The following is a 23,022-nucleotide window of genomic DNA, read 5'->3' as shown; positions in this document are numbered from 1 at the left end:
ATTCTTGATTGGTCTGATTTCTGCCTCCTCTTCTTCTTTGTCCTCGTCCTCTTCCTCTTTGAGAATTTGATTCTCTTTTATTTTCAAGAGCAAACTTAGCTTGTAGTGCTTGCTCCATAGTTTTCTCTTCTCCTCTTTTTGTAATCCTTTGTTCATGAACTTGAAGGGAACCCATAAGTTCTTCTAAAGATATTTTTTCCAAATCTTTAGATTCTTCAATCGCAACAGCAATAAATTCAAATTTCGGATCTAGAGATCTCAATATTTTTTCTATTACTCTCTGATCATTTACTTGTTCACCATTTCGTCTTATTTGATAAACAATAGAAATGATTTTTGAAAAGTAATCAGAAATAGTTTCAGAAGTACCTTGTTGTAGTTTTTCAAACTCAGCTCGTAAAACTTGTAGACGAAGTTTCTTTACCTTATCAACACCACCGAATGCTTTTTGAAGCATTTCCCAAGCCTCCTTTGAAGTATTTGCTGGAGCGATGATCTCGAACATTGTATCATCAAGGCCTTGGTAGATTGTGAACAAAGCCTTTTTCTCCTTCTTCCTTCTTTCTTTGAGTTATTTTCTTCCTTCTGCATTCATTGCTCATTCTTCTGCTGGACTTGGTTCAGCAAATCCATCTTCTACAAACTCCCATACATCTTGGGAGCCTAGAAGAACCTTCATTTGGATGCACCATATGTCATAATTTTCTTTTGTCAATCTGGGGATCTGGAGTTGGATGGCACTTGAGGAAGAAGTCATAGCTTAACCTATGCTCTGATACCAAATGTTGATGTTGATAGGAAGAGGGGATAGAGATATCAAACAGAGGAAGAGTAGGACAAGCTTTCTATCTTCTATATTTCTCTCAAGAAAAACACTTTTACAATTTCAGAAACTCTCTTACCCTCATGACCCAACATATGGGGTTTATATAGTCCCCAAAGATACATTATATTAATTATATTCAAGATGAATCATTCTCTTTCAAGAAATCCTTTCAAGAATCAATAACCAATTTGACTTATCCTTCTATAGACTTTTAATCCATTTTTTCTTCTTGATGTAATGATTCTCCCACTTGATGCAATGAACATTTTTATGACACTTGAACAAGTTTAATTCCAACATATCTGAGGGCTGATGAGAGGCAGACAAACTGTGATGCAGAGCACAGCCCCAACTCAGACTTGTTCTTGAGCCCAAGTAATTATTTGGGAAGGGATAGATTCTCTCGTGATTTTGGCTGCTGGAAGCTGTCTGAAGTGACAGTTCGTTGGACTAACAACAACAACAACAACGTCTCTCTCATTGGATTCTCCTTTTCGTGTTGTCAGCGTCCGACACCGATTGATATCTTAACACTTCTCTTCCTTGTTGTTCTTAGCGGTTTGTTTCTACTCAACTGTGCACTCCACAGGGCAAGGATGGCAGTTCTCGACCAGACCTGCAATATTCCTGCCTAATTATGTCTCTTTCCTCTCCCAACTCTTTCCACCATTGATTGCAATGTTAGCGCATCCTTCATTTTGCTTCTTACCTGTGTTTAAGCAAGAAGGAAAAGCTTCTGTTCTGTTTGATCATGGAAATCTTTCCGAGGTAAATGTTCTCTCTGTCAGTGACCAGGGTCCAGGAGATGCCCACCTTCATCCCTGTCTCTTGAACTTCCTCCTGACATCTAAGCGTATGATTAGTACAGTGAGACGTGTCAGCAATGTTTTGCACATGGAAACATGAAGGCCGAGCATGCTAATTAAAGAGAAAGGGTGATTTAAATGACACAACATCTCTTAGTACTCTGATTCATGGTGGAACAAACAATCCATTTAGACCAAACCATACGAGAGACATACACCGTTCAAGAACAGACATGAGAACCATCGTGACTCGGTTGGGCAGGCAGGCAGGCAGCGTTATCGACCTTGAAGCTAAACTTGCTTGTTCCCATTGATGGATAGCCCGAAATGGATCTCGGGGAAGTGTGCCCACTGCAAGTTGACAGAAAGCTGCATGAATCACAATCGTTGAAGATGCAGAACAGTTATGGCTAAGGAACTTGAAGACACCGATGCCTGGTCTCACGATGTGGAAGAGCTCGTTGCATCAAGAGATAAAAGGCTATCCTCTATTTGACAATGTAGGTGAAATTTTGGAGACCAACCATCAAGATTAATCAAGACCTAAATAGCAAGCAAGTCGGTATGCTACGCACTCGAGGAATAGATCCTTCCTTAACTACAATCCTCTGATCAATATGCGTTAGCGATCCGGGCACCGTGTATTCATGTCCTATATTTGCAATAGTTCACCGAATGAATCATTGTAGATTGTGAGATTAGCTCTGCAGCTTCATTCATTCACATATCGCCTTGATGATTCAACCATGTCGTCTTCGGTCAATGCTTACCGGAAATATGGATTCTACTGATTTGTTCGAGGATGGATGAGTATTCAGCGTGCAAAAACAGGAGGAAGAGGAAGCATTGCGGTGATGGTGATGGCTTCCATCTGTTCCAACCTGTTCCATCTGTTCCAACCTACTCACGTGCAAAAAGAGGAGGAATAGGAAGCATTGCGGTGATGGTGATGGCTGAGTGGAGGCAGCGGATCGAGGACGGCTTTAATCCTGGAAACGTAAAGTGGGCAACTATGATGGAGGAGAAGGAAAGATGATGATGGAAGCGGAGGCGATGGTGGAGTAGATCGTGATGGAGGAGGTGGAGGATGAGATCGAACGGGGCGAGACACGAGGCAGATGGGATCAAAGTGATGGCAATGATGAAGATGAAGAGAGGTCGAATAGATGACGAAGTCGAAGTGACCCATCCAATTAAAGCCTTCTTGGTCGGAAAACATACTCTAATCGTTGATTCCTCAAGCCCAAGTGCTCAGCTCGCAGCTTCCATTCTGCACTCTCTCTGATATAATCCTCTCATGTCTGATAAGCAACACTTTGCAGCAAATTTAAAGTGAAAATGGGCTGTAAATTTAAGCTAAGGGTTTATCTTATCATTTTCATATAGAGGAGGACCAATTCGTCTAGCATATATCTTTACTTTCTGCTAATTAAATCTTCATCATTTGTGGCTTAATTCTCAGCAACACTAGTAATGCTTACATTTTTTGCTGCCGCGCTGAAAGCTTCCTTGTGGCTAATGTTGGGATTTTTCGCCTTCAGCCGCCGAATCTCCTCCCTGCGTAAGAAAAGTTCTCGATATCACTGATGATAGCAATACGTAATCCAACTTTATTTAGGTCGAGGAACTTACTTGATGAATCTGTTATAGGCAGAAGGAGCACGTCGCTTCTCGGTCGACGCTTCCAGGAAGATGAAAAGAATCAGACACGAATGGTTGTTTCCAGGAAGAAGAAGAAGAAGAAGAAGAAGAAGAAGAAGAAGAAGAAGAAGAAGAAGAAGAAGAAGAAGAATTGAATTTATGAACTTTTGCGTGTGTATGCATAGAATGTGGTGTCGCAGAAAGGCTTACGATGGATCAGCTGCATTTGTTGTTGAACGAAATCCATCGAGCTCATCACTGATAGCCTGTTGCGGGTGGAAGAAGATCCGGAATCCATGTGAAGGTGTTGAGATCCAAGGTTATGACTCTGCACTTTGTTTTCAGTGAATTAAGAGTAAAAAATAAAAAAGTTCATCATCACCATATACATATGGGAGATGTTATCTTTGTGCTGACATTTGAGATGAAATAATTCTTGGGTGCTACATGATGAGAAGAGAAAACATTGTTCATGTCCAAGGAGCATCACAGATGAATTGTCTAGACTGCAGGTTTTCTTGATGAGAAGAGAAAAACATTGTTCATGTCCATTGTTCATGTCCAAGGAGATCAATCCTTTTTCTCCAAGTGTTTGCATATCTACCCCTATTTCAATTGATGTTGAGCTATAAACAGTTAAATCTTGCAACAAGTTATCATCTCAAGCTTTTGATGAACCGATTGCAGTCGAAACACAATATGTCATCAGTGAATCTTCATTGATCCAACATTTGCCGCACGTCATGAGTTTTTCTAGCACTCCTTCCTTTATCAGCCTTGAAGTGGCCAACTTAAGGGTTTTGGATGAATCGCAGCGTCGAAAAAAAGGCTAAATCACAAAGATCTATAAACATAATAAGCAAAAAAAAAAGTTGCTTTTGCATACACTAAATAATTAACGTATGCAATTCTGTACAGATCTATAAACAAGTAAATAAGAACAAATTGTGGGTGCAAAAGAACACGAAGTACTGTGCAAATCATGAAGAAATCATAAGCCAAAGTAGGGGTGTGTTAACCTGAAGATTCTGAAGTGGGAGTTTTCCAAGCAAGGCTTCAAGATTCACATACAGGATATTAGCACAAAGGCCACATCTTACCGTGACAATGTTGAATGAGTTGTCGTGAGGGACATTAACCTGAAGTAAGAAGAGAAGGAATACATGAGATGAACAATAAGCACACTTTTCTCTTTGGCTTTGGGACAACAAAGAGAGAGAGAGAGAGAGAGAGAGAGAGAGAGAGAGAGAGAGTATCAAGTACTGGATTTGTAGTCACCGAGGAGGTCATTGGTTTGCACTAATTATGTTACATTCGTGCATTACTTTTCTCTGAACAAAATGCACAAGACACGAGATAGCAATCGGTACTCGGTGCTGGTTCTGAAGAACACTCGCTGTAAGAAATGAAGAGAGAAGCAGAAGAAAAGAGAGAACTAGGGTTTCGGATCCAGCTTCTCCTTGGAGTCGTGACAAAGCCAGCCCAAGCAACCATGCTAGTTTTGGGAGCTTTGCAGTGAACTAGGGTTTCAGATAGCTTAGAGATTTAGGATCAAAGAATCTGATGAAGAAGAGTGTCAAGTTTCATGGCTAAAATGATGGGCTCAATTGGTTTCATGCTTACTGCAACAGCTCCCAGGGTGAAGGACATGTAACATGCGCATGCATGGAGTCACCTGCACTATGAGATCTGCAGAAGAGCTCTTCTCAGAGATTAGGGTGTAGAAAGGTTTGGCTGCACCGGAGACCCCACATGTTCATGTCGAATATATTCCTTCTGGCAGGTCTCAAAAAGGACAAGAACAAACTCTTGATCGTTTATACCCTAAAACTTGGGTCCTCAGATCATGATGACCATCCTGAAAGTTTACTGCATCTGGCTGTAATTTAGTCGATAAATCTCCCTTAAAGATGAAGCAAAGTTGATACATACATAGACAAACACTGATATCTCTCATCTCAGTAGAGCTGCTTTGGGTAGGTAATATGATGATGGGTGAGAAGGTAAAGAAAAGCGAAGAGAGCGAGAGGGAGGGAGGCTGTGCAGAATATACCACTAGAACAGTGTTGCAGAAGCTGCAACCGACGTAGCAAACTTGATCGGGCAAGACATGGCCGGACGACATCTCCGACGACAGAGGGAATTGAGAAGTCGGGGATATGTAGGCTAAGGGTGGAAGAGAGATGATGGAAAGAGCGGAAGAGAGAAGAGGATGAGAAGTAGAACAGATAAGAGCGATGGCATCATATTAATTGCAAGATGGAAGTCACGGGTAAAGGAGAATAAAAGGGAGGAGGAGTTGTACGGGAACGTAAGCCCAGCCAAACATTTCTCAGGTTGAATGGGATGTGCCATGGGAATGTGGAAAACAAGGTAGAAGAAGTACAATCAATGTAATGATCGACTGAAATGAGTGAATGGGACTGTGTTCTTCTCTCTCTCTCTCTCTCTCTCTCTCTCTCTCTTAGTTTTAACATTTCAGAAGATTAATCTTGACTTTACTATATTATTTTACCACATTTATTTTCTGAATTATTTTTTGAACGGTGGATGAAGAAGTTGTCACAAATCGTGAGTCCTACTAAAAGATTGGATACATATATTAATACAACAATATCTGAAAATTGAAAAACCCTTAATTATATGCAATAGTTTTTCCGAAGATAATTTTACATTTCTCATTTGATGCTCATATTTCTTTAGTAACCTAAAATTGAAAGCCTCCTTCTCTTTGCGATGCCTATTGTTTTCTTGCTTTTGTCTTGCTATAGATGTCTCAATAAAAGAAAGTCAGAATAGATGAGAAGAAACAAAAAATCAGAATATAAATAGGAAAGAAAAGAAGAAAAGAAAATCAAAGCAAGAAGAAGAGAGAAGAAAAGAAAACAGGGCGAAGATGACAAAACAAAGATGATGACATTTAGGGTATTAGAGCGAAAAGAGGCACCAAACAAGAAAACCAAAGGATCACCCATAATTTTTTTTTTTTATAAAAGATTATATATGACACCAACACCTTCAATAACAAAAATTAAAAGTTCTTTAAGGATTTGTAGAAACTCTTTCTAGGAGTATTATGCTCAAAAAAGAAACAGAACATGCTATAAGATGGAACATGGGATGGGATGAAAAGTAATCCATTTAGAGGAGGAGAATTGGATTCAATGTCTGAGACTTCGTAAGCAGTACACCCTCAGCATGAGAATGCACCCAAGTCGAGGAAACGAAGAAGAAAGGAGATAGAAATCAACAATAACCTTGTATCGTTCACACGAATAGGCTTCAACCCATGAGATGTCGTATCAGATTGGAGGGTTTGGCTCCACAAGCTTGTCGCAATCATTGAGAAAAATAGGTGCAGCAGTTCACTGACCTTGTTCTTTACGCTTCAAATCAATAACCATTTTGCTTCCTTCTCCGGATCAATTAATTGTTGGGTTGACATTGTTCCTATGCATGAAGAACATAATAATTATTCACAGTCAGAAAAAAAAAAAAAAAAATTGAAAAAAAAGAAAAGTTCGCTTAATTAATTTGTTGTAATCTATCACTAGTAAGTAAGTTGCACCTGAATCATCTTAAACCACTTTATGCTACTAAAAATCAGAATAGACAAAATTTATTTGGCGCACCTTGCAGTCTCTGGACGCACTTCAACATAACTCCAGTACGGTATAGTTGGCAGTGAGGAGTGCGAGATTCCAATGCTGGAAAGCTACTTTCTTGTTCTTTAATAAGAAGACTCTACAATGACATGACCTACGTTAGATTGCGGACACAGTTCTTGTCCCTTTCTCAAAGATAGGGCCGAGATGAAGCCAACCTTTTATCTCATCTCCTGGTTTCTTCTCTGCTGCTTCATGCCACTGGGAGATATTACTGCAATTAAAACCAAAATTAAAATTAATAATAATAATTCCTTCCATTCAAACACTCAACCACTACAATGTCTGTCTCATTACCGAGAGAATCGGGTGAGCACAAACTCCAACATGTGTTGCTGTGGATGGGGCAGAGACAAACTGAGGGACAGCAGAATCATCATGCCACTTTGTATCTTCGTTTTTCTAGCCTTACTGGGACTTCAGGTGTTCCCACGAAAGAGAGAGCTCAATGCACCATCTGATTTCGAGGAATCCGATGCCTTGTTTGGCCTCAAGAAGAAAGGGCGATGTGTGTTGCAGCAACCGATGGATGGGTACATTGGGCGTGGAACCATCACTGTCGGAGTAGATATCTGAGTAAAAGGACATGCTACGAACACAGACACAGGAGGGTGACGAAGACAACTAGAGTCATACAATGCAATGTAAATATTATCCCTGAATTCAACCATCAAGATTAATTTTCCAGAGACCACTACGAATAACAAGTGTGCACCAGCTTCCTTTATTCGATGCTTTAACAGAGAAAAACCGATTACAAACATAATCCAAAAGCATGGCAAGAGCTCACTATTTCATGGCCGCGGAAGGATTCGGCGTTCCAGGCTTGGAGTTACTGTCCGAGACCCAGAGCACTGGAGCAGGAAATCAAGTGCCTACCAAAATACTCCCCCCGTTAGTACAATTGAACCAAAATTGCAGCAATTTAAATAAGCATGCCTCATTATTGGAATGATAGCTATTATTACTTCAGCAGGCCAAAGCCCTTAAAACATTACTAACATTAGATATCTTCCTTTTCTTTTTCATGAGCACAAGAATCTAGCTTTACAATGATACGATCAAATCCAAACAGAATTTGCCAAAAGCCTGAATACACTGGCATCTTTGAAACCATATTTAAGGGAATCAAATCAGGAATAACCAAAACTCCATTTGATATGCATCAGGAAAAGTACAAAATGAGCCTTCCCCTGAAATATGTGGGATGAAGGATATTTTTCTCAAACTGGTGGTGAATGATGGCAGCAATATGTGCACTTCGAATTACTTGCAAACCACATGAAGCTTTACAGAATATTGCTGCCCTTCATATCATATATCTTGCTATTGAGGCTTTACCAGTCCCTTTCTCCAAGCATGTTCCTTCAGCTTCCCTGATGATGGACCTGAGTAGGCATGCCAACAAAAGACATGCTTCTTGTGTGGGATATGCCTCGTCTGGTTTCACAATGTCCATTCTCCAGAGCAGCCAACTCAAGGCCAGTAAAATTACGCAAATATAGCTTAGGCATCTGAGCTGCTGGTTTGGACCCTCTGGTAGAAGAGCACATATGCAGCAGATGACTTTATGATGTCCTCAGATATAGGAAGAACATGCTGATCATCAAAATCGTACCAACACCTCTCACCTTCATGCTACAGAAGAAACTCAGTATCAACAAAATTATTAAATTTGCATCTTTAATGTTTAAAACGAAAGTAGATTTTTTTTTAGATGCAATGAGATCTGGGAAGTTCTCACACAAGACTGCAGAAAACCAAATATAATGAAATTGAAAAGTCATAGGTGCTTATCCACACAAGTGATGTGTTTCAACTTTTTTGTTATTTTGACAAAAACAGACAACATATTGTTCAATGTGAAATGCACATTTTCATCTTGTCTCTCATCTAGTTTTCTACATAATATTTCTTGATCAATTGTCGAACAATGTTTCGTTTCAGTAAATGTCATCACAGCATTAAATCAAACACAAGAACTTTAACTGCCAAGAGAATAAACATGTAACTTACATAAATATATGCAGTGTAGTGACCACCTCCCATGTTGCCATAGTGGTTGCTGACGGCATATAATCGATAAACGGATGACCCTCTGGACTTGCAGGCAATATAGCTTGATAAATCCAGGTCACAGATTGGGAAGTCTACAAACATCTCCAGCTTGTTATTAATGAACCTACTATATGAAAATCTCTTTAGATGAATAATGAGAACCTCTGGCAGCCTCCAAAGGTCCAACTTCTTACAAGCTTGCTGATGTTTTTTGCAACTTGGACAATACCTGCAATGAAGTGGTCAAATACCATGGATTTATCTACCAGAATAAAAAGATAAATTCTAGAACTATGATGATGTTCAAAATTTTCAGATATCATGTACCTTAGCAAGTTCCACTCCAAACAACTTAAGATTGACATGCCATCAGTCTTTTTTTTTTCTTCATTAATTCGTGTAACATGTATTTATATCCAATGAGTTGCAAGACACTGATAACCATACCTAATTTTGAACATATAAAATATTCTCTCCCTGACTTTAGAAACTACAGCCTACTTCAACTTAGTTGTGACCGAACAAACTTCAAGGGTTTTTTAGCAGTCATATACTGATATATTAAGCATTTCTTAAGATCTTTGCTCGATGCAGAAGATCTACTGGTAAGTTCTACCTACTTGATATGGAGTGATTTGCAAAAAAAAAAAGATACTGAGAAATATACTGACCACATATCTTCTGGTCCGAGTGGTTCCTCCTTCAGAAATGCTTCAAGACACGAATAGAGGGAGACAGACTCCTGAGGCCGCTTAGCAAAAAGTCCAAACTTATAAACCTCAGTTAAGGTATTCAGAAGGTCTATATCATACTGTCCCATTGTTTTCTCATGCCAACAGACAAGCACATACAGCTTTCGCTGATAACCTGTGAGGGAAATTGAATCATCCATTTCTATCTTTGAAAGCATCGCCTGACAGTTCTCATCCGTGAGATAAAATTGAAATCCATCATGGAAGTATTTTCCTTCTTCTGTCCTTTCAAAATCCAGGAGATGGGAGTCCTCGTCTATCTTAGCAATCTCATTAATAGAATTACTGCTATCTTGCTCAATGTCGAAAGAAGATTCTTTTGGAATGAGAAATGGATTAAGGAGCTTCAAGAACAGGTCAAGGATAGTGGATCCTGTGCTAGCATTTGGTAGCCTAGCGATAAGGGGGACGCCAAATGACTTCCAACGTTTATCTGTCGAGCTATTGAAATATTGCCTGGAAAAGAGGTTTATCACAAAACAGCAATAAAAATTATTATCCTAAAGTAAGTCTATAATAGTTAGAGAGAATGAATGGCAATACAACAACCAAGAAGGCAGAATTCAACATGACCACACATTTAACTGGACACAGCTTAAAGAACTACACAGAGAATAAAGCATGACGAAGACCTAAAGTGCCATACAGTATCAGATACACCAAAACATGTGTATTGACTGTGCAATTTGAAGGGATGCATGATTGTTGGCATATAAACCATTTCCCATGCTCCTTGCAGCATAAAATTGACATTAGTCAAATTACCTGTGCTGTCTTAAGATTGTTGTTACAACAAAAGAACTGATGTAGTACAACCAGCACTACTTGCCTCATAACAGCCTTACTGGCCATTCTAGCTCAGTAATCCAGTGAAGTGATAACTTATGTGTCAATTAAATATCTCATAAGCTAAGCCCAATCAAAAAAAAAAAAATCTCATAATCAGCAATGAATTTGAAGTTTAAGCAACAACTAGATCCAAACAATAAATCCAATGTTTTGGACATGTTCCATAGGCATCAGATTATTAAAAGACCTGGGACTTCACCAATATGAAGAATTTAGACTGATATTCAACTTCAGGGTTACGGAAATTTAAGTAATGAAAGTGGCTTTTCACCATCATTAAAAATTGTGATACGTCAATCTTACTCATCCATGCTTTGATGCATAAACACAATCAGTGGAAGATCTTCAGGATCTTTTGAAAGCCTGTATGCTGCAAGCTGATCTCCATCTCTAATCAAGGAAAGTGAATCAGAAGGGTCCTCAAGGAATCGAATAACTTGATTGCAGAAAACCTGCAAAATGTTTCTATTGGCAGATAAGTCAAACAGAAATATCAGATAACTCTTAGCCAAGGCATCATTTCTGTTGCCAAAGCAGTAGAGTCAGTAAAATGTTAAATAACATACCTCAGCAACTAACAAGCTCTCATCATGCTTCAGTGAACAAGCAATGCTTAAAGCTTGAACTAAATCCTTGCAGTTACCGGATTTTGGCACGTTTACAGTATATGAAGATGGCCTGCTGAGACCATCAGTACTGAAGACGGTAACAGTCATTGTCCGCACTGTTGTAGACGGAAGGGGCAAAGATAAATACATGAATGGGTCAAATGTAACTGATGATTTATTGCAAACTGGACATACCAAAGTTGATCTGTACTGACCCTGTAAAACATCAACCATTCCAAATGTAATAAAAGTAACTGAAAGAAAGCATAATGATGATGCAAGACAGTCCAAATGCCTTACATGAACATATAGTGATCTAAATCATGCAACCTAATTATGCTTAAGTTTCACAAAACATTTTCATAGTTCATACAGAAAAATAAACAGGCAGCAAAATTCAACTTATTTAAATGTTCTCCTCCTTAGTTTATAACATCAACCATTCTCCTACATTTCTTCCATGAAGCTTACATACCTCCTTCCTGGACACAAACCTTCCTCACATTTATTCCTAAATTAAAAACCCTCCCTATGTAAATAACTTCCGCCCTATATCACTCCCAAATGTCAATTATAGAATCCTAGCCAAGGTCTTAACAAACAGATTGAAACTTCTCCTTCAGAAATTAATTAGTCCTGAGCAGTCTTTCCTCCGTGGTAAAAATATTCATGATAATATTTTGATTGCTCAAGAAGCTGCTCACACTATGCATTCCTCTGAAGGCAAGAACCCTCTTATTCTTGTTAAATTAGATCTTGAAAAAACTTTCGACAGATTATCTTGGACTGCTATTATCAATGTCCTTTCTTCCATGAATTTCCCTTCTTTATTTATCAAATGGATAACAGCTTGTATTTCTTCACCCACATTCTCGTCTTATAAATGGTGAAATTTCTGAGACTTTTATCAGTCATTGTGGGGTCAGACAAGGTGATCCATTGTCACCTTATATATACATTTTAGTTGCTCAGATTCTAACTCAGCTGTTAAATCAAGCAACTAGAAACCGAAGTCTTACTCCCCTTAGTTTCAATTATGATTGTAAAATAATTCATATTATGTTTGTTGGTGACATTTTACTCTGTTTTAGGGCTAATCCTAAGTCTTGCACTACTATTAAACGAGTCATCAAAATTTATGAGGAAATTACCAATCAAAAAATCAGTCATTCTAAATCTGCGATTTATTTTCCTAAATCTACTCCAAGATCCACTTAAAACCAGATCTGTTCTAACCTTGGATTTAAAGAAGGTTCATTTCCTTTTAAGCATATAGGTGCAACTATTGCTCCTAGAAGAATTCCTCAATCAACTCATGTGGAAACTCTTAATAAAATCAAAGCTAAACTTGCAATTTGGAAATGTAATCATCTTTCACAAGCTGGCAGATTGGTCTTAGTTAAATCTGTTTCGACTTCTATTCCTTTACACACTCTCAGTGTTACTTGGCTGCAAGATAGTTTCCTCCATAAGATTCAAACACTAATAAATAATCTTCTTTGGCAAAATAATCCTCAAACCAAAGGCCTCCATCTTATTAATTGGAACACTGTCACCTCACATAAAGACCAAGGTGGTCTTAACATTCAGGACATCACTTTTTTCAGAATTACTTTACAAGCTACCAGAATCCAGTGATATCTTAATGACGATGGTAGCTTATGGAGTACTATTCTTTACACTAAATATGGTAATGTACACCTTTGGAACATTCCTAAATATCATCAATCCAGTTGGAGTTTGAAACAGTTCACCCGAGCCATGAATGACCTTAAAGAATTTTTTTTATACAAATAGGTAATGAACATTCTACATGTTTTCTTACATGTCCTTGGCATTTTAATATACCTTTGAATTGTATTCCTACTTAACTCAATATTATACTAAGATTAATGTGCTAATCCAATCTAATAGCTGGAATACCCAGTTGCTATTGGATATGTGCACACCTAATTTAATTTCTGTCATTAAGGCTATAGAGATTGCTCAGTTCCCTTGTGAGGATAAATGAATTCGAAAGGATCATCAATTAGGGAAAGCAACAGCAACAAGTGCATATCATTTCTTGCACCCCAAACCTGAATCATACTGGTATGGTTGGCTCAGTCTTTGGCAGCTCCCAGTTATTACTAGAGTTCATACTTTTTGCTGGAAACTATTGCATCAACGTTTACGTGTTACTTACTGTTTTCTTCATTTGCATTTTATTGTTCAATATTTGTTCGTTCCCTTTGCCTTTCTCACCCAAAAACCATTGATCATCTATTTTTTCAATGCCATTTTTCCACCAGAATTTGGAATTTTTGGGAAACAAACCTCAAACTCTCATTCCAATATAAACCTACCTGGAACATTGGTGAATGATTAAAGGAAGGCACTATTCTAGGAATGGGAAAGCTGCAATAGCAAACCAGCCTTGGTTCATTTGGAATTTGTGGAATGATGCACACTTTAACAGGAAAAAGACTTACATTATGTGAGCCAGGGCTCAAGCTTTGGCTCATTCTATCTATTATGCTAGAAGCACTTTATCTGAAGGGAAGAGACTGACTAACTCTATAAGTCTCAAATGGCAAAAACCAAATGCAGGTTGGCAGAAGCTCAACACTAACGGTGCGTCCCTTTTGCAGGATGGGGGCATGGGGTTCATCATCAGAAATCATCTTGGAGACTGCCAGGCAGAAGGACAACAATATATTCAAGGCAAATCTGATGACCATGCAATTAAAATAGGTCTTAAGGTAGCAATTTCCAGAAAAATTACTCATCTAACACTTGAAAGTGACTCTTCTTCCATTGTCGATCTGCTGAACAAAGATAAAACTGTTCCTTAGGTTATTACTCACACCATCAATGATATTAAATAACTGCTGCATCAGCTAACACTCATACACCATTAGCCACTGTTTTTGGGAATGCAAACAAGCAGCAGAATGGGCCGCTAAATGTGCTAGAGTTAATAAAATCCGTTGTCTATGGACTGATTCATTGTCTCTTCCACTGGAGCTCTCCTCCATTCTGTATAAAGACCTTCATGGGTCTTATTGTAGAACTATGACAAGTTCATAAATTTTCGTTTTATTGCCAAAGAAAAGCTATTGGTTGTATGGTAGAATTGAGGAGAAAAGATATTCAGTTTTTCAGAATCATCAAGCATGATATGTAAAGAATTTTAAATCACCAAAATAATGGATACTAACATGACAAAGGTCCACTATAATGGAGTCATTACGAGCAAAATGATTACTCCAGTACTCATCTGCTACTTCTTCATCCGGACGTCCAGATGCATCCTTAATTTCAAAATAAGGTTTGTTTTTTATACGGTTCAGATCTTCGTGAAGCCCATCTAACAGAAAGGCTAGAAGTTCCTGCAGAGAAACCATGGATGTCAACAAATGAATTATCCCTTTCCAATCAGTTCCAATTTTTGGAATAAAAGTTAGAGACTAATTCTAGCACACACATAACAGATGAAAAACATTACTCACTTGACAATCATGTTGGCTAAATCCATAGAATTGTGGGGCAAAAGAAGCAAGCTTTGCTTTGAAAACATGTGGAGCAATCGGTGTGTTTTCTGGAGCCCACAGCTTCCTCAGCAGTTGTCCAAATGCTGAAGCAAGCTCACCCTGGAAAATGAGAGGCAATACTTGTGACTCTCAAACAAATGCTCTTTTAATGCTGAAAATGTGAAAGAAAATAGAAAAATATTTTAAAATAGAAATAGAAAAATGTGAGGATTTTTCAGTTTCTTGTTCATACATAAAATACGAGTGAAAAACAATAGGTACATAATTTTTATTCAAAATCAACACCTTTTTGAGGAAATATAATTGGATGGTCAGAAGTTCCAGTACAGAATTAGTATTAGATTTTCTTATCTAATGCATCCTTGTATGTGTATAACCTCATATGGATGCCCTGAACAAGTGTATGAGGCCTCAAAATGAAGTATTATTATATATGTGAAATCTGTTGCACATATGTGATCTGCATAAGTATGATATGATCACATATGTAGTTAACTACTCTGTATTTTCTTCTTATAAGTATTACTTCAAGCAAAACAAGTTTCGTGATTCTATTATCTATGGTACATTACTATGATACATTTCATAGACCTTCCTTCATTTCTTATTAGCAATCATATATGATATGTTGCCCTGCATATGCACCATGTGATATCTTCACCCACATATTATACAATCACTTCCAAGACATTTACCCTTCTCCCTTTTCTTGAAGAACCAAACAGGAGAAAAGAATATCCATCCCTATCAAACTTTTATTTCTTTTCATTTACTTGTGAACCAAAACAGTCCTAACTGGTTTTTGGACTATATACATAATATCCTACTTGCACCAAGGCCAACAACTTCATAAGAAAGGATATTTTTTTCACAAGCTCATGAAGATACTAAAATATTAAAAGAAAATAGCCATCAGAGTGTCAACCTACATGCAGCCCTAGTGGGTTGTGATGATTTATTTCTTTACTGTAGTCTCCAAGGAAATAGCGAACAAGCTTTGGTGTGTGAGCTAAGCACTGGATAGCACTGTTCATAAAGCATGTATTCCCAAGATTGTCCAATCCTGTCAGACCTGTAGAATTTGATCTGATGGAGCTTCCACTTAACTGAACATCAAAGTCCATACTTTCTAGGCTTCCATTGCTCATAAATAAAACACCATGAGAAGATCCTATCATCTTTGAATTTTGAACAGTTGGCCTATCCTTTTTGCTTTCATGATTATGAGCCACAGATCCCGATGAGGCATATATTTGAATCTCTAGAAGAATCTGCAACAGAGCAAGAGGAAAGATATTAAGAAATATTTTCGTGTGCATAATTTTGACATTTTGTGCATATTATATAAGATTGCTTACCACATGCTATTAGATATTTATTTATACTGTGATATACAAAAAATACCATCTACTTGTTGTGGTAACCATTAATTATATATCATGTCAAATCATCAGGAGAAAAGCACCTTAGTTTAAGCCTTAAAGGTACACCCCATGTACACATGACAAAAGTGTAATTGACTAAAAGCTAATAACTCCAGAGAACATGCATTTTTCATCTGTCATTATAACACATAATCGAAACATTTCATGAATAAATAAGCACATTTTTGTCCACCTTGAATCACGTTTATAATTTTGGCATAACTACTTTTCACAAATGATGACACCCTATTAGTCCACATATTTGTCAAGCAATGAAGTGATTTTTTTTTTGTTGTTGTATAAAGAGCAGATTGACCAGTATGGTAGTAATAGCTAAGAACAAGTAGATTTACCAGTTAAGACATTTTTCATTGAGTGACTTCACATATTACATTACAGTTCTACTAAGAAGTCTTAACTACTTTTGGCATAACTACTTTTCACAAATGATGACACCCTAATCCCTATTACTCCACATATTTGTATAACACTGAAGTGATTTTTTTTTGTTGCACAAAGAGCAGATTGACCAATATGGTAGTAATAGATAAGAATAAGTAGATTCATTTTTAACTGAGTGACTTCACATATTACATTACAGTTCTACTAAGAAGTCGATTTGGGCATCAACAATTTATCATCCCCAAAAATTTGCTGTTATAGACACAAAAAAAGTTGTTTCCTTTTAATTTGCACTACACACAAATTTAGAGGTTGCCCAGAAATGAAGTTGTGTCTGGCCTTTGACATGTTTGAAGCAAATGGAGAACTACTTAGAGCAGTTTCTTGACTTCTTGTTTTAGGCAAAAAAGATGAGCATTAAATAGTAAGTTAAGAAGTTAACACAAACTAGTATATAACCAACAGGATTTCTATGTAAAAGTATGTTACAAGTGCATAAAAAATACAGTTTGTCGAGAAACTCTCCATTTTTAAAACTGAAGCAGAAAAACATGTCCTACTTACCTCATTTTCTAATTGGTGTCGTCCATCCTGAAGCATCCCATTCCACCCATTCATTATGATAAAATTTATTTGTCCAGAAAAATCCCAAATATAGACCTAGTCCAGACAGAAGTTGAAGTGAACAAGGCAACTATACGCGATTACAAGATTTTCTACTGGCAGAGTGCTATCAGTAACTTACCACTTCAGAATCAACAGGGAACAGCTTGCACGCCGTGTTGTAATTCTCATTATTGTTGTCCTGAATGACAAATATGTATTAGAGCTTGCACAAATTAGATCAGTTACCTATACAATAAAAAACCAGCAATAAGTATCTTTCCAACTATAGAGACCAAACTAGATGTAATCATCCTGGAATAAAGCTAAGACCTCAATTAGTACAAGGGCCATTATGCTTTAATTATTTTCACCAAGTACATTTCCTTTCTCTCTGTCGGTATCTCTAGTTTTAAAGGTCTTCCTTGGAACATATAAAAAGCAACATATCTAAATCAATTGCTCAAAATCTTTTAGGTCTAACTAACCCACTTGAATAGTTTAGTCATAGCATCCCTTCTTCCAATTTGAGGACTAATAATCAACAGATTAGCTGATGAATCAACATTGGTAAAGTAATGTATTCAAGCAAACTAGAATTCTTTTATAACAAGAAAAGGATGGAAACAGTAATGCATAAAGAGGTCAATAGAGCATAAAAATGTCACTGAAAGGCATGGAAAAAAATACAGATTATCGATTAGCAACTTTTTTAAACTTCATTTTAGTGTTTAGCACTAGTAACATTACTCCGGCCTTGGACAAGCAACGCATGTTGCTTTTAGGTCTAGCGATACAATGAAGGATATTGCTTGTTGATAATGACGATGATGAGTGTATAAGACATGTAGTAAAACGTTAAAAACAAATGTCTCTCGTTCGCATGTCTTGATACTTTCGTTTTTGACAAAATAAGACCTCACATTTCTGCCTCTCTAGTCTTTCACCTCAGTGATCTTATTTTGTGAAACAAATGGTGATAGGTGCAGAGAGCTGCAATATTTTATCTGATAAGCATCACACAGGACCAGACATTTTGCAGTTGTGTTACCTAGATATATTGGGCAACATTTCTTGCCAAAAATGGAAATCTAACAAAGACCATTTTTATCAGAAACAGAGTTCTCTCAGCGTAAAACTAGTTTCATCTACAAACAATTGAAATGTTGCCATACACAAACATGCCAGGATGGTCAAGACAAAATGGGGATATCAAGACAGACCTTCGTGCAGATCTTTACAGTCAAAACATTTGTTCCCTGGACAGCAGAAATCCTGAGCATCACAGGATAGACATCATCTGCAGCATCTTCTGACAAGGACGAGGTTCCACTGTTCTCCATTTTCGAGCTGGGTTCATTGTGCCTAGAGAGGAAACACGGGGGATGGAGAGTAAGAAGCAAAGCCCGAAACAACATAATACGCCTAGATCAACTTTATCTAATCTACCCCAACAACTCGTAGCCCTTTTTGTTCCGCCTTTAACAGCGTAAAGAAACGATAACGACACATCAACGATCGTTGAGGAGGAAGGAAATTAGGGAAATCAAATGAAGCAGCACCGCATTCGATCGAGCATCAAGAAAAGACACAGGATACCCTGCTTCCGTTCAAACCGAGCCTTGCAATCTCACCATCGGATGGCCAACGACCACATATCGCCCCGGATCAAAGCGTAGCAGCGGCCGGAACCCCCCTCGCCCTCCGCAACACCCCGGTTCAACTCGCCGTCGTCGCGACGCTGAAGATCGAAGACGAGATCGGATCCAACGGAGGCGGCCGAGGAAGACGCGGCGGGCGCCGCTGCGTACGGGGTCCCCTCCGCCCCGTCCGCCGATTCCCGATCGGACGCTCGCGCCGCCCTCCACCATCTGACGAGAAGCAAATCGAGAGTGAGCGATCGAAGCCACGGAAGGGGAAGGGAGGAAGGTACCCACGGAGGGGGGGGGACTCACCGGTAAGGGACGAGGTAGACCGTGCCGTCCATTGGCTACCAGGGGCAGAAGGAAGAGGTTTAGGGCGACGAAGAAGAGGCGAAGGGGGATCGAAGTTGAAAGATGAGGATGAGATATGGAGTCAAAGAGATGACACGAAGAGTGGATTGCGAGCTTTGGAAGGGTACGGCGCCGGCGGTGCCGACCGAGCGATGTAGTGGAGAGAATGAAACAAAGAAACGGAAATAATTGCGATAAAAGTTGGCTGCCACCATTTGATTAGTCGATTTCACTGAACATGTGATAATAATTTTTAGTTGTGAAAATTTTATTTATTTATTTATCTATTTATTTCTTGCGCGATTTTCATGTAAAAAATCTTTTTTTTTTATTTTTTATTTTTAATCCGCCAATCGAGCGTCGTAAAGGGAAAAGAAAGAAGAGGGGACGAAAGCAATATAAAGCAACGAAGGATATTAAAAGAAAACGATACTAAATGAAAAAAAATAATAAAAATAAAAAATGAAGTTAGTTATTTTTTAAAGAAAAATCATTTTTTTTATTTTTTATTTATAAAAAGATGGGAGAGTAAAAGAGGAGTGAATGGTTGGTTTCCGTTAACTGCTTGCTGCCAACCTTGAGCTGCTGCTGCATTGTGTGTGTGTGGGGAAAGCTTCGCTTTTCGTAGCTTGGAAATGATTTGATATCATAAACAAGGATGGATATTGATCTTCGTCCTGATGTAATTTTCTTTCTCTTACTTAAACTTGTTTAGAATAACAAATGAACCCCCAAAACCAGGCATTGAAATGCATGCAATATACCAAAGATGAATGTGTAAGATTACTTGGATAGAAAATAAATTGGAAAAATATATCGCTATATACGCCATTCAATAATGGGAAATGACAAATATGAATTCGGATTGTTATATTATGTCGGATATCTAATGCACATATATTTCGATTAGTAGTATAACCAAAAAAAAGGGGGGGTGGGAGGGGAAACAAATGATCCCAAACATGAAATGTAATGTATGAATCGACAAACTTGCTTCAAGATCCAAAACCATGAGATTCGAACCCATGATGTCTGACCAGGTCAAATCTTAGAACAGCCCAAGCACACCAATGTTTTTGTATTCAATATACGAGAATCCAATCTGGTTCGGTGAACCCAATGCTGAAATCAAAGTTGAAGCATGTCAACTGCTTGTCCTCCTCTCCAAGGATCTTCATGATCAGTGTGTATGAACCCTGTGATGTGGAAGAAGATAAAAAGAAGGAAACATGTTGTGTTGGTTGATCCTTCTGAATCCATTTGTCACAAAACAAGTAACAGCGACAAAGATTCAAGATCAGAAATAGGTAGGTAGGTTGACTTACTGGTGGAGTGAATGATGGGAGCGTCTGTTGATGGGATAGCCGGAAGTCACCGGTGGAAACTGGGCAAGACGTCTCTTTGCAGAGGTCAAGCGTCTCCTGGTGGATGTGCATGCCAAAATACTTGACATCGATCACCAGTTTCCCTTTGTTTATGTCACCCCCTGCATCACAATCTCAAAGCCTCGATCATGCCACTGCTGCATTAGAGAGGAGCCTTTATCTCATAGATCATGTCTTTTTGTATCTCATCACCACGAGAACAGCACAGGAGAACGAGTAAAAACCAGTGTCGAGCTTACCAGTGATTGCTGATATCTTGAAGGTAGCAGGTTGGCCTCGCGCAATCGGGTTGGGATTTATCTCGACCCCCTTGACCGTCACCTGGTAGCTGGCTTTCTTGTCTGTAAAATTATTTGAGAGATCACAATCTATCTCAATTTAAGAGGAATTCCTGAAATATGTCATCCGATCACACGGAACCAAACAGATTCGTGAGCGTAGATGAGGAAATCTTTCTTCTTCTTCTCCCAAAAGAAAGAAAGGAGTAATCGATTTGGAAACAGTTTAAATGGTAAGAAAGAAAGTGAGGCGAAGGCGATCACCGCAATACTCGATCTGGTTGGTGTGGACGGGACAGGCAAGGAGAAGGCACGTAGCCGCCGTTACGACGCAGAAGAGAAGGAAGAACGACATGATGTTCGCGGTGCAGTTGTGTTCGAGAACGTAAGAGATATGAAGGTGACGACGAGAAGAGTAGTGTTCTTGTGGGGAACGAGGTCGTGATGGAATGGAATCCTTCTTTAGCTTTGCTTGTAATAGGCAAAAAGGTTTGCTACTGCCAACGTAGCCTCACAACAAAAGAAATCCCAGCCAAAGATTTGCTGTCCCTTCTCCACCTCCTCAGATCTCTGTCGTGGTAGATTGAGCTTTGCGTTTATGAATGGGAGTACACAAAGAAAGATATTAGTACGATGGTGGGTCTTCTTCCAGATTTTATTGCCATGGGAAGAGGGCATACTACTTTGTGGGATAAGAGGCTCTCGTGGCGATCCCACATAAGCCTTCGGAGTCCAAGACATCACGGCTCATCCTGATGTAGCCGTCTTCTCCCCAACCTGCACCCCATGAATTCTTCACGATCCAGAACATGTCCTTATCCGTGGTTCCATATCCGACCGCCAACACGCCATGGTTGAGACTCGACCCACAGGGGCCGTCGAAGATGCCATGCGAGTAGAACTGGAAGCCGAATCCGCCGGCGTCTATTGCCACCGACACCGGCTGCTTCGCCACGGCCTCCAACAGGCTGTGCTCGCTCCTGGCGGTCACGGCTTTGTAGCCGGAAATGGTGGAGACATGGTCGTGGAGTTGGTTGCCTCTGCACTCTTCCTGGAAGCCTTTGTAAGGGTACTTGGACTCGGAAGTCAACCCATGGTTGCTTCGGACGAACTCGAAGGCATTTTGCATGAACCCTCCACTGCAACCATGGTTTTTCCCGTTGATGTCACAGTCCACCAGCTCTTGCTCCGACAGCGGAATCAGTTTGCCGGTCTTGACGTAGGTGATTCCCTCGATCGCTGCCACCGCGGAGAAGGCCCAACAAGACCCTGCTCGCATCAAGAACACCATAAACACGAACATCGACGAGTTCTACAGACGAGTTGTTGCATATCCTGATGCTTACCGCATTGACCTTGGTTCCTAACACCGGTGACGGCTCCCTTTTTCCTCCAATCCAGGTGCTCGGGGACGTGACTTTTCATGCTATGCGAACTGTTCGACGGTATGTCCACCGTTTCCACCTGAGACGACAGGTAGCCGGAGTTGATTGCGGCAAAATCCACAGCATGACTTGTATGCCGGTGATACAGTCGATCACCTTTACAGGAGGAGGAGGAGTCTGTGGGTCGTCGGTCAAGCACATATGCTTGGCTCTGAATTCCTCGTTCGTCATGTCCGCGAACCTGTTGTCAGTGAGCTTGTAGCCATGGTCCTCGGCGTTGAACTTGCTGATCTTTAGGAAGTTGGATTGGTAGATCTTGAAGCGCTGCTCCTTCTCCTTCTTGTCCTTGTAGGTGAGGCCATGTCGAGCGATCCAACCCTCGTACCGATCTCTCACCGCGTCCCGGGAGACGGTGGAAGGTGGGCAGAGCGCGAAGAAGAGCGACAAGGCCAAGAAGCTGTTGAGGAGCTTGCCGTCGCCCATGGCTGGCTCTGCGTTCACGTAATGCTCTTGCGTCGATCTGATGATAAAGCAAGCATTCCTGGGGAAGCACAAAGTTCTCGTGGTCTGGGAGGTGATTCCGCTCGCAGTTCATGCATCCGCATAGCGATAGAGCGTCGTGCGTCTCTCCCTCACCCAACCGCAACGGATTGGCACATTCATTGCACGACAAAGAAAGAGGTGATCTCTCTCTCCTCAGCACTCATACAAGTAATTGCTGCTGCAATTACTGCAGCATTGTGATGGTGGCATCTCTCCGCATTGGAAGGCGATCCTTATATTATCTCTTTGTTCTTACGGTAACACATCAAA

The 23,022-nt window shown here is 39.5% G+C and overlaps 4 protein-coding genes across 5 annotated transcripts; all 4 read right to left on the bottom strand.

Moving 5' to 3' along the window:
* Window positions 1–1,787: 1,787 nt before the first annotated feature.
* Window positions 1,788–5,594, bottom strand: LOC135624643 (protein YABBY 2-like). Its single transcript, XM_065128470.1, has 6 exons — window positions 5,327–5,594; window positions 4,293–4,412; window positions 3,484–3,601; window positions 3,265–3,313; window positions 3,114–3,189; window positions 1,788–1,983 (listed from the first exon to the last, which is right to left on the bottom strand). The coding sequence occupies exons 1-6, from the start codon at window positions 5,396–5,398 to the stop codon at window positions 1,924–1,926; spliced, it is 495 nt and encodes a 164-aa protein (XP_064984542.1). The 5' UTR covers window positions 5,399–5,594; the 3' UTR covers window positions 1,788–1,923.
* A 2,287-nt stretch (window positions 5,595–7,881) lies between these two features.
* On the bottom strand, window positions 7,882–19,346 carry LOC103978335 (ubiquitin carboxyl-terminal hydrolase 8). Of its 2 annotated transcripts, none has more exons than XM_009394093.3 (13): window positions 19,123–19,346; window positions 18,802–19,038; window positions 18,391–18,532; window positions 17,310–17,369; window positions 17,129–17,224; window positions 15,668–16,009; window positions 14,697–14,837; window positions 14,406–14,576; window positions 11,164–11,421; window positions 10,901–11,049; window positions 9,668–10,204; window positions 8,955–9,225; window positions 7,882–8,569 (listed from the first exon to the last, which is right to left on the bottom strand). In XM_009394093.3, exons 1-13 carry the CDS (start codon window positions 19,152–19,154, stop codon window positions 8,507–8,509), a joined length of 2,499 nt encoding a protein of 832 aa, XP_009392368.2. In that variant the 5' UTR covers window positions 19,155–19,346; the 3' UTR covers window positions 7,882–8,506. The 2 variants fall into 2 exon arrangements, with proteins under 2 accessions (XP_009392368.2, XP_009392367.2); XM_009394092.3 differs by having other exon boundaries at window positions 7,882–8,576; window positions 19,123–19,344.
* A 693-nt stretch (window positions 19,347–20,039) lies between these two features.
* LOC135583665 (phosphatidylglycerol/phosphatidylinositol transfer protein-like) lies at window positions 20,040–21,338 on the bottom strand. The gene is made up of 4 exons (XM_065149839.1): window positions 21,089–21,338; window positions 20,786–20,887; window positions 20,487–20,647; window positions 20,040–20,357 (listed from the first exon to the last, which is right to left on the bottom strand). Exons 1-4 carry the CDS (start codon window positions 21,177–21,179, stop codon window positions 20,244–20,246), a joined length of 468 nt encoding a protein of 155 aa, XP_065005911.1. The 5' UTR covers window positions 21,180–21,338; the 3' UTR covers window positions 20,040–20,243.
* A 117-nt stretch (window positions 21,339–21,455) lies between these two features.
* On the bottom strand, window positions 21,456–22,807 carry LOC135637245 (ervatamin-B-like). Its single transcript, XM_065149830.1, has 3 exons — window positions 22,363–22,807; window positions 22,171–22,237; window positions 21,456–22,093 (listed from the first exon to the last, which is right to left on the bottom strand). Exons 1-3 carry the CDS (start codon window positions 22,690–22,692, stop codon window positions 21,504–21,506), a joined length of 987 nt encoding a protein of 328 aa, XP_065005902.1. The 5' UTR covers window positions 22,693–22,807; the 3' UTR covers window positions 21,456–21,503.
* Window positions 22,808–23,022: the final 215 nt, after the last annotated feature.

Source organism: Musa acuminata, chromosome BXJ1-3, assembly GCF_036884655.1.
Source record: "Musa acuminata AAA Group cultivar baxijiao chromosome BXJ1-3, Cavendish_Baxijiao_AAA, whole genome shotgun sequence".
Taxonomy (NCBI): Eukaryota; Viridiplantae; Streptophyta; class Magnoliopsida; order Zingiberales; family Musaceae; genus Musa; species Musa acuminata.
The sequence above is the reverse complement of the archived record's forward strand: the minus strand, read 5'-3'. Positions and strand labels throughout refer to the sequence as shown.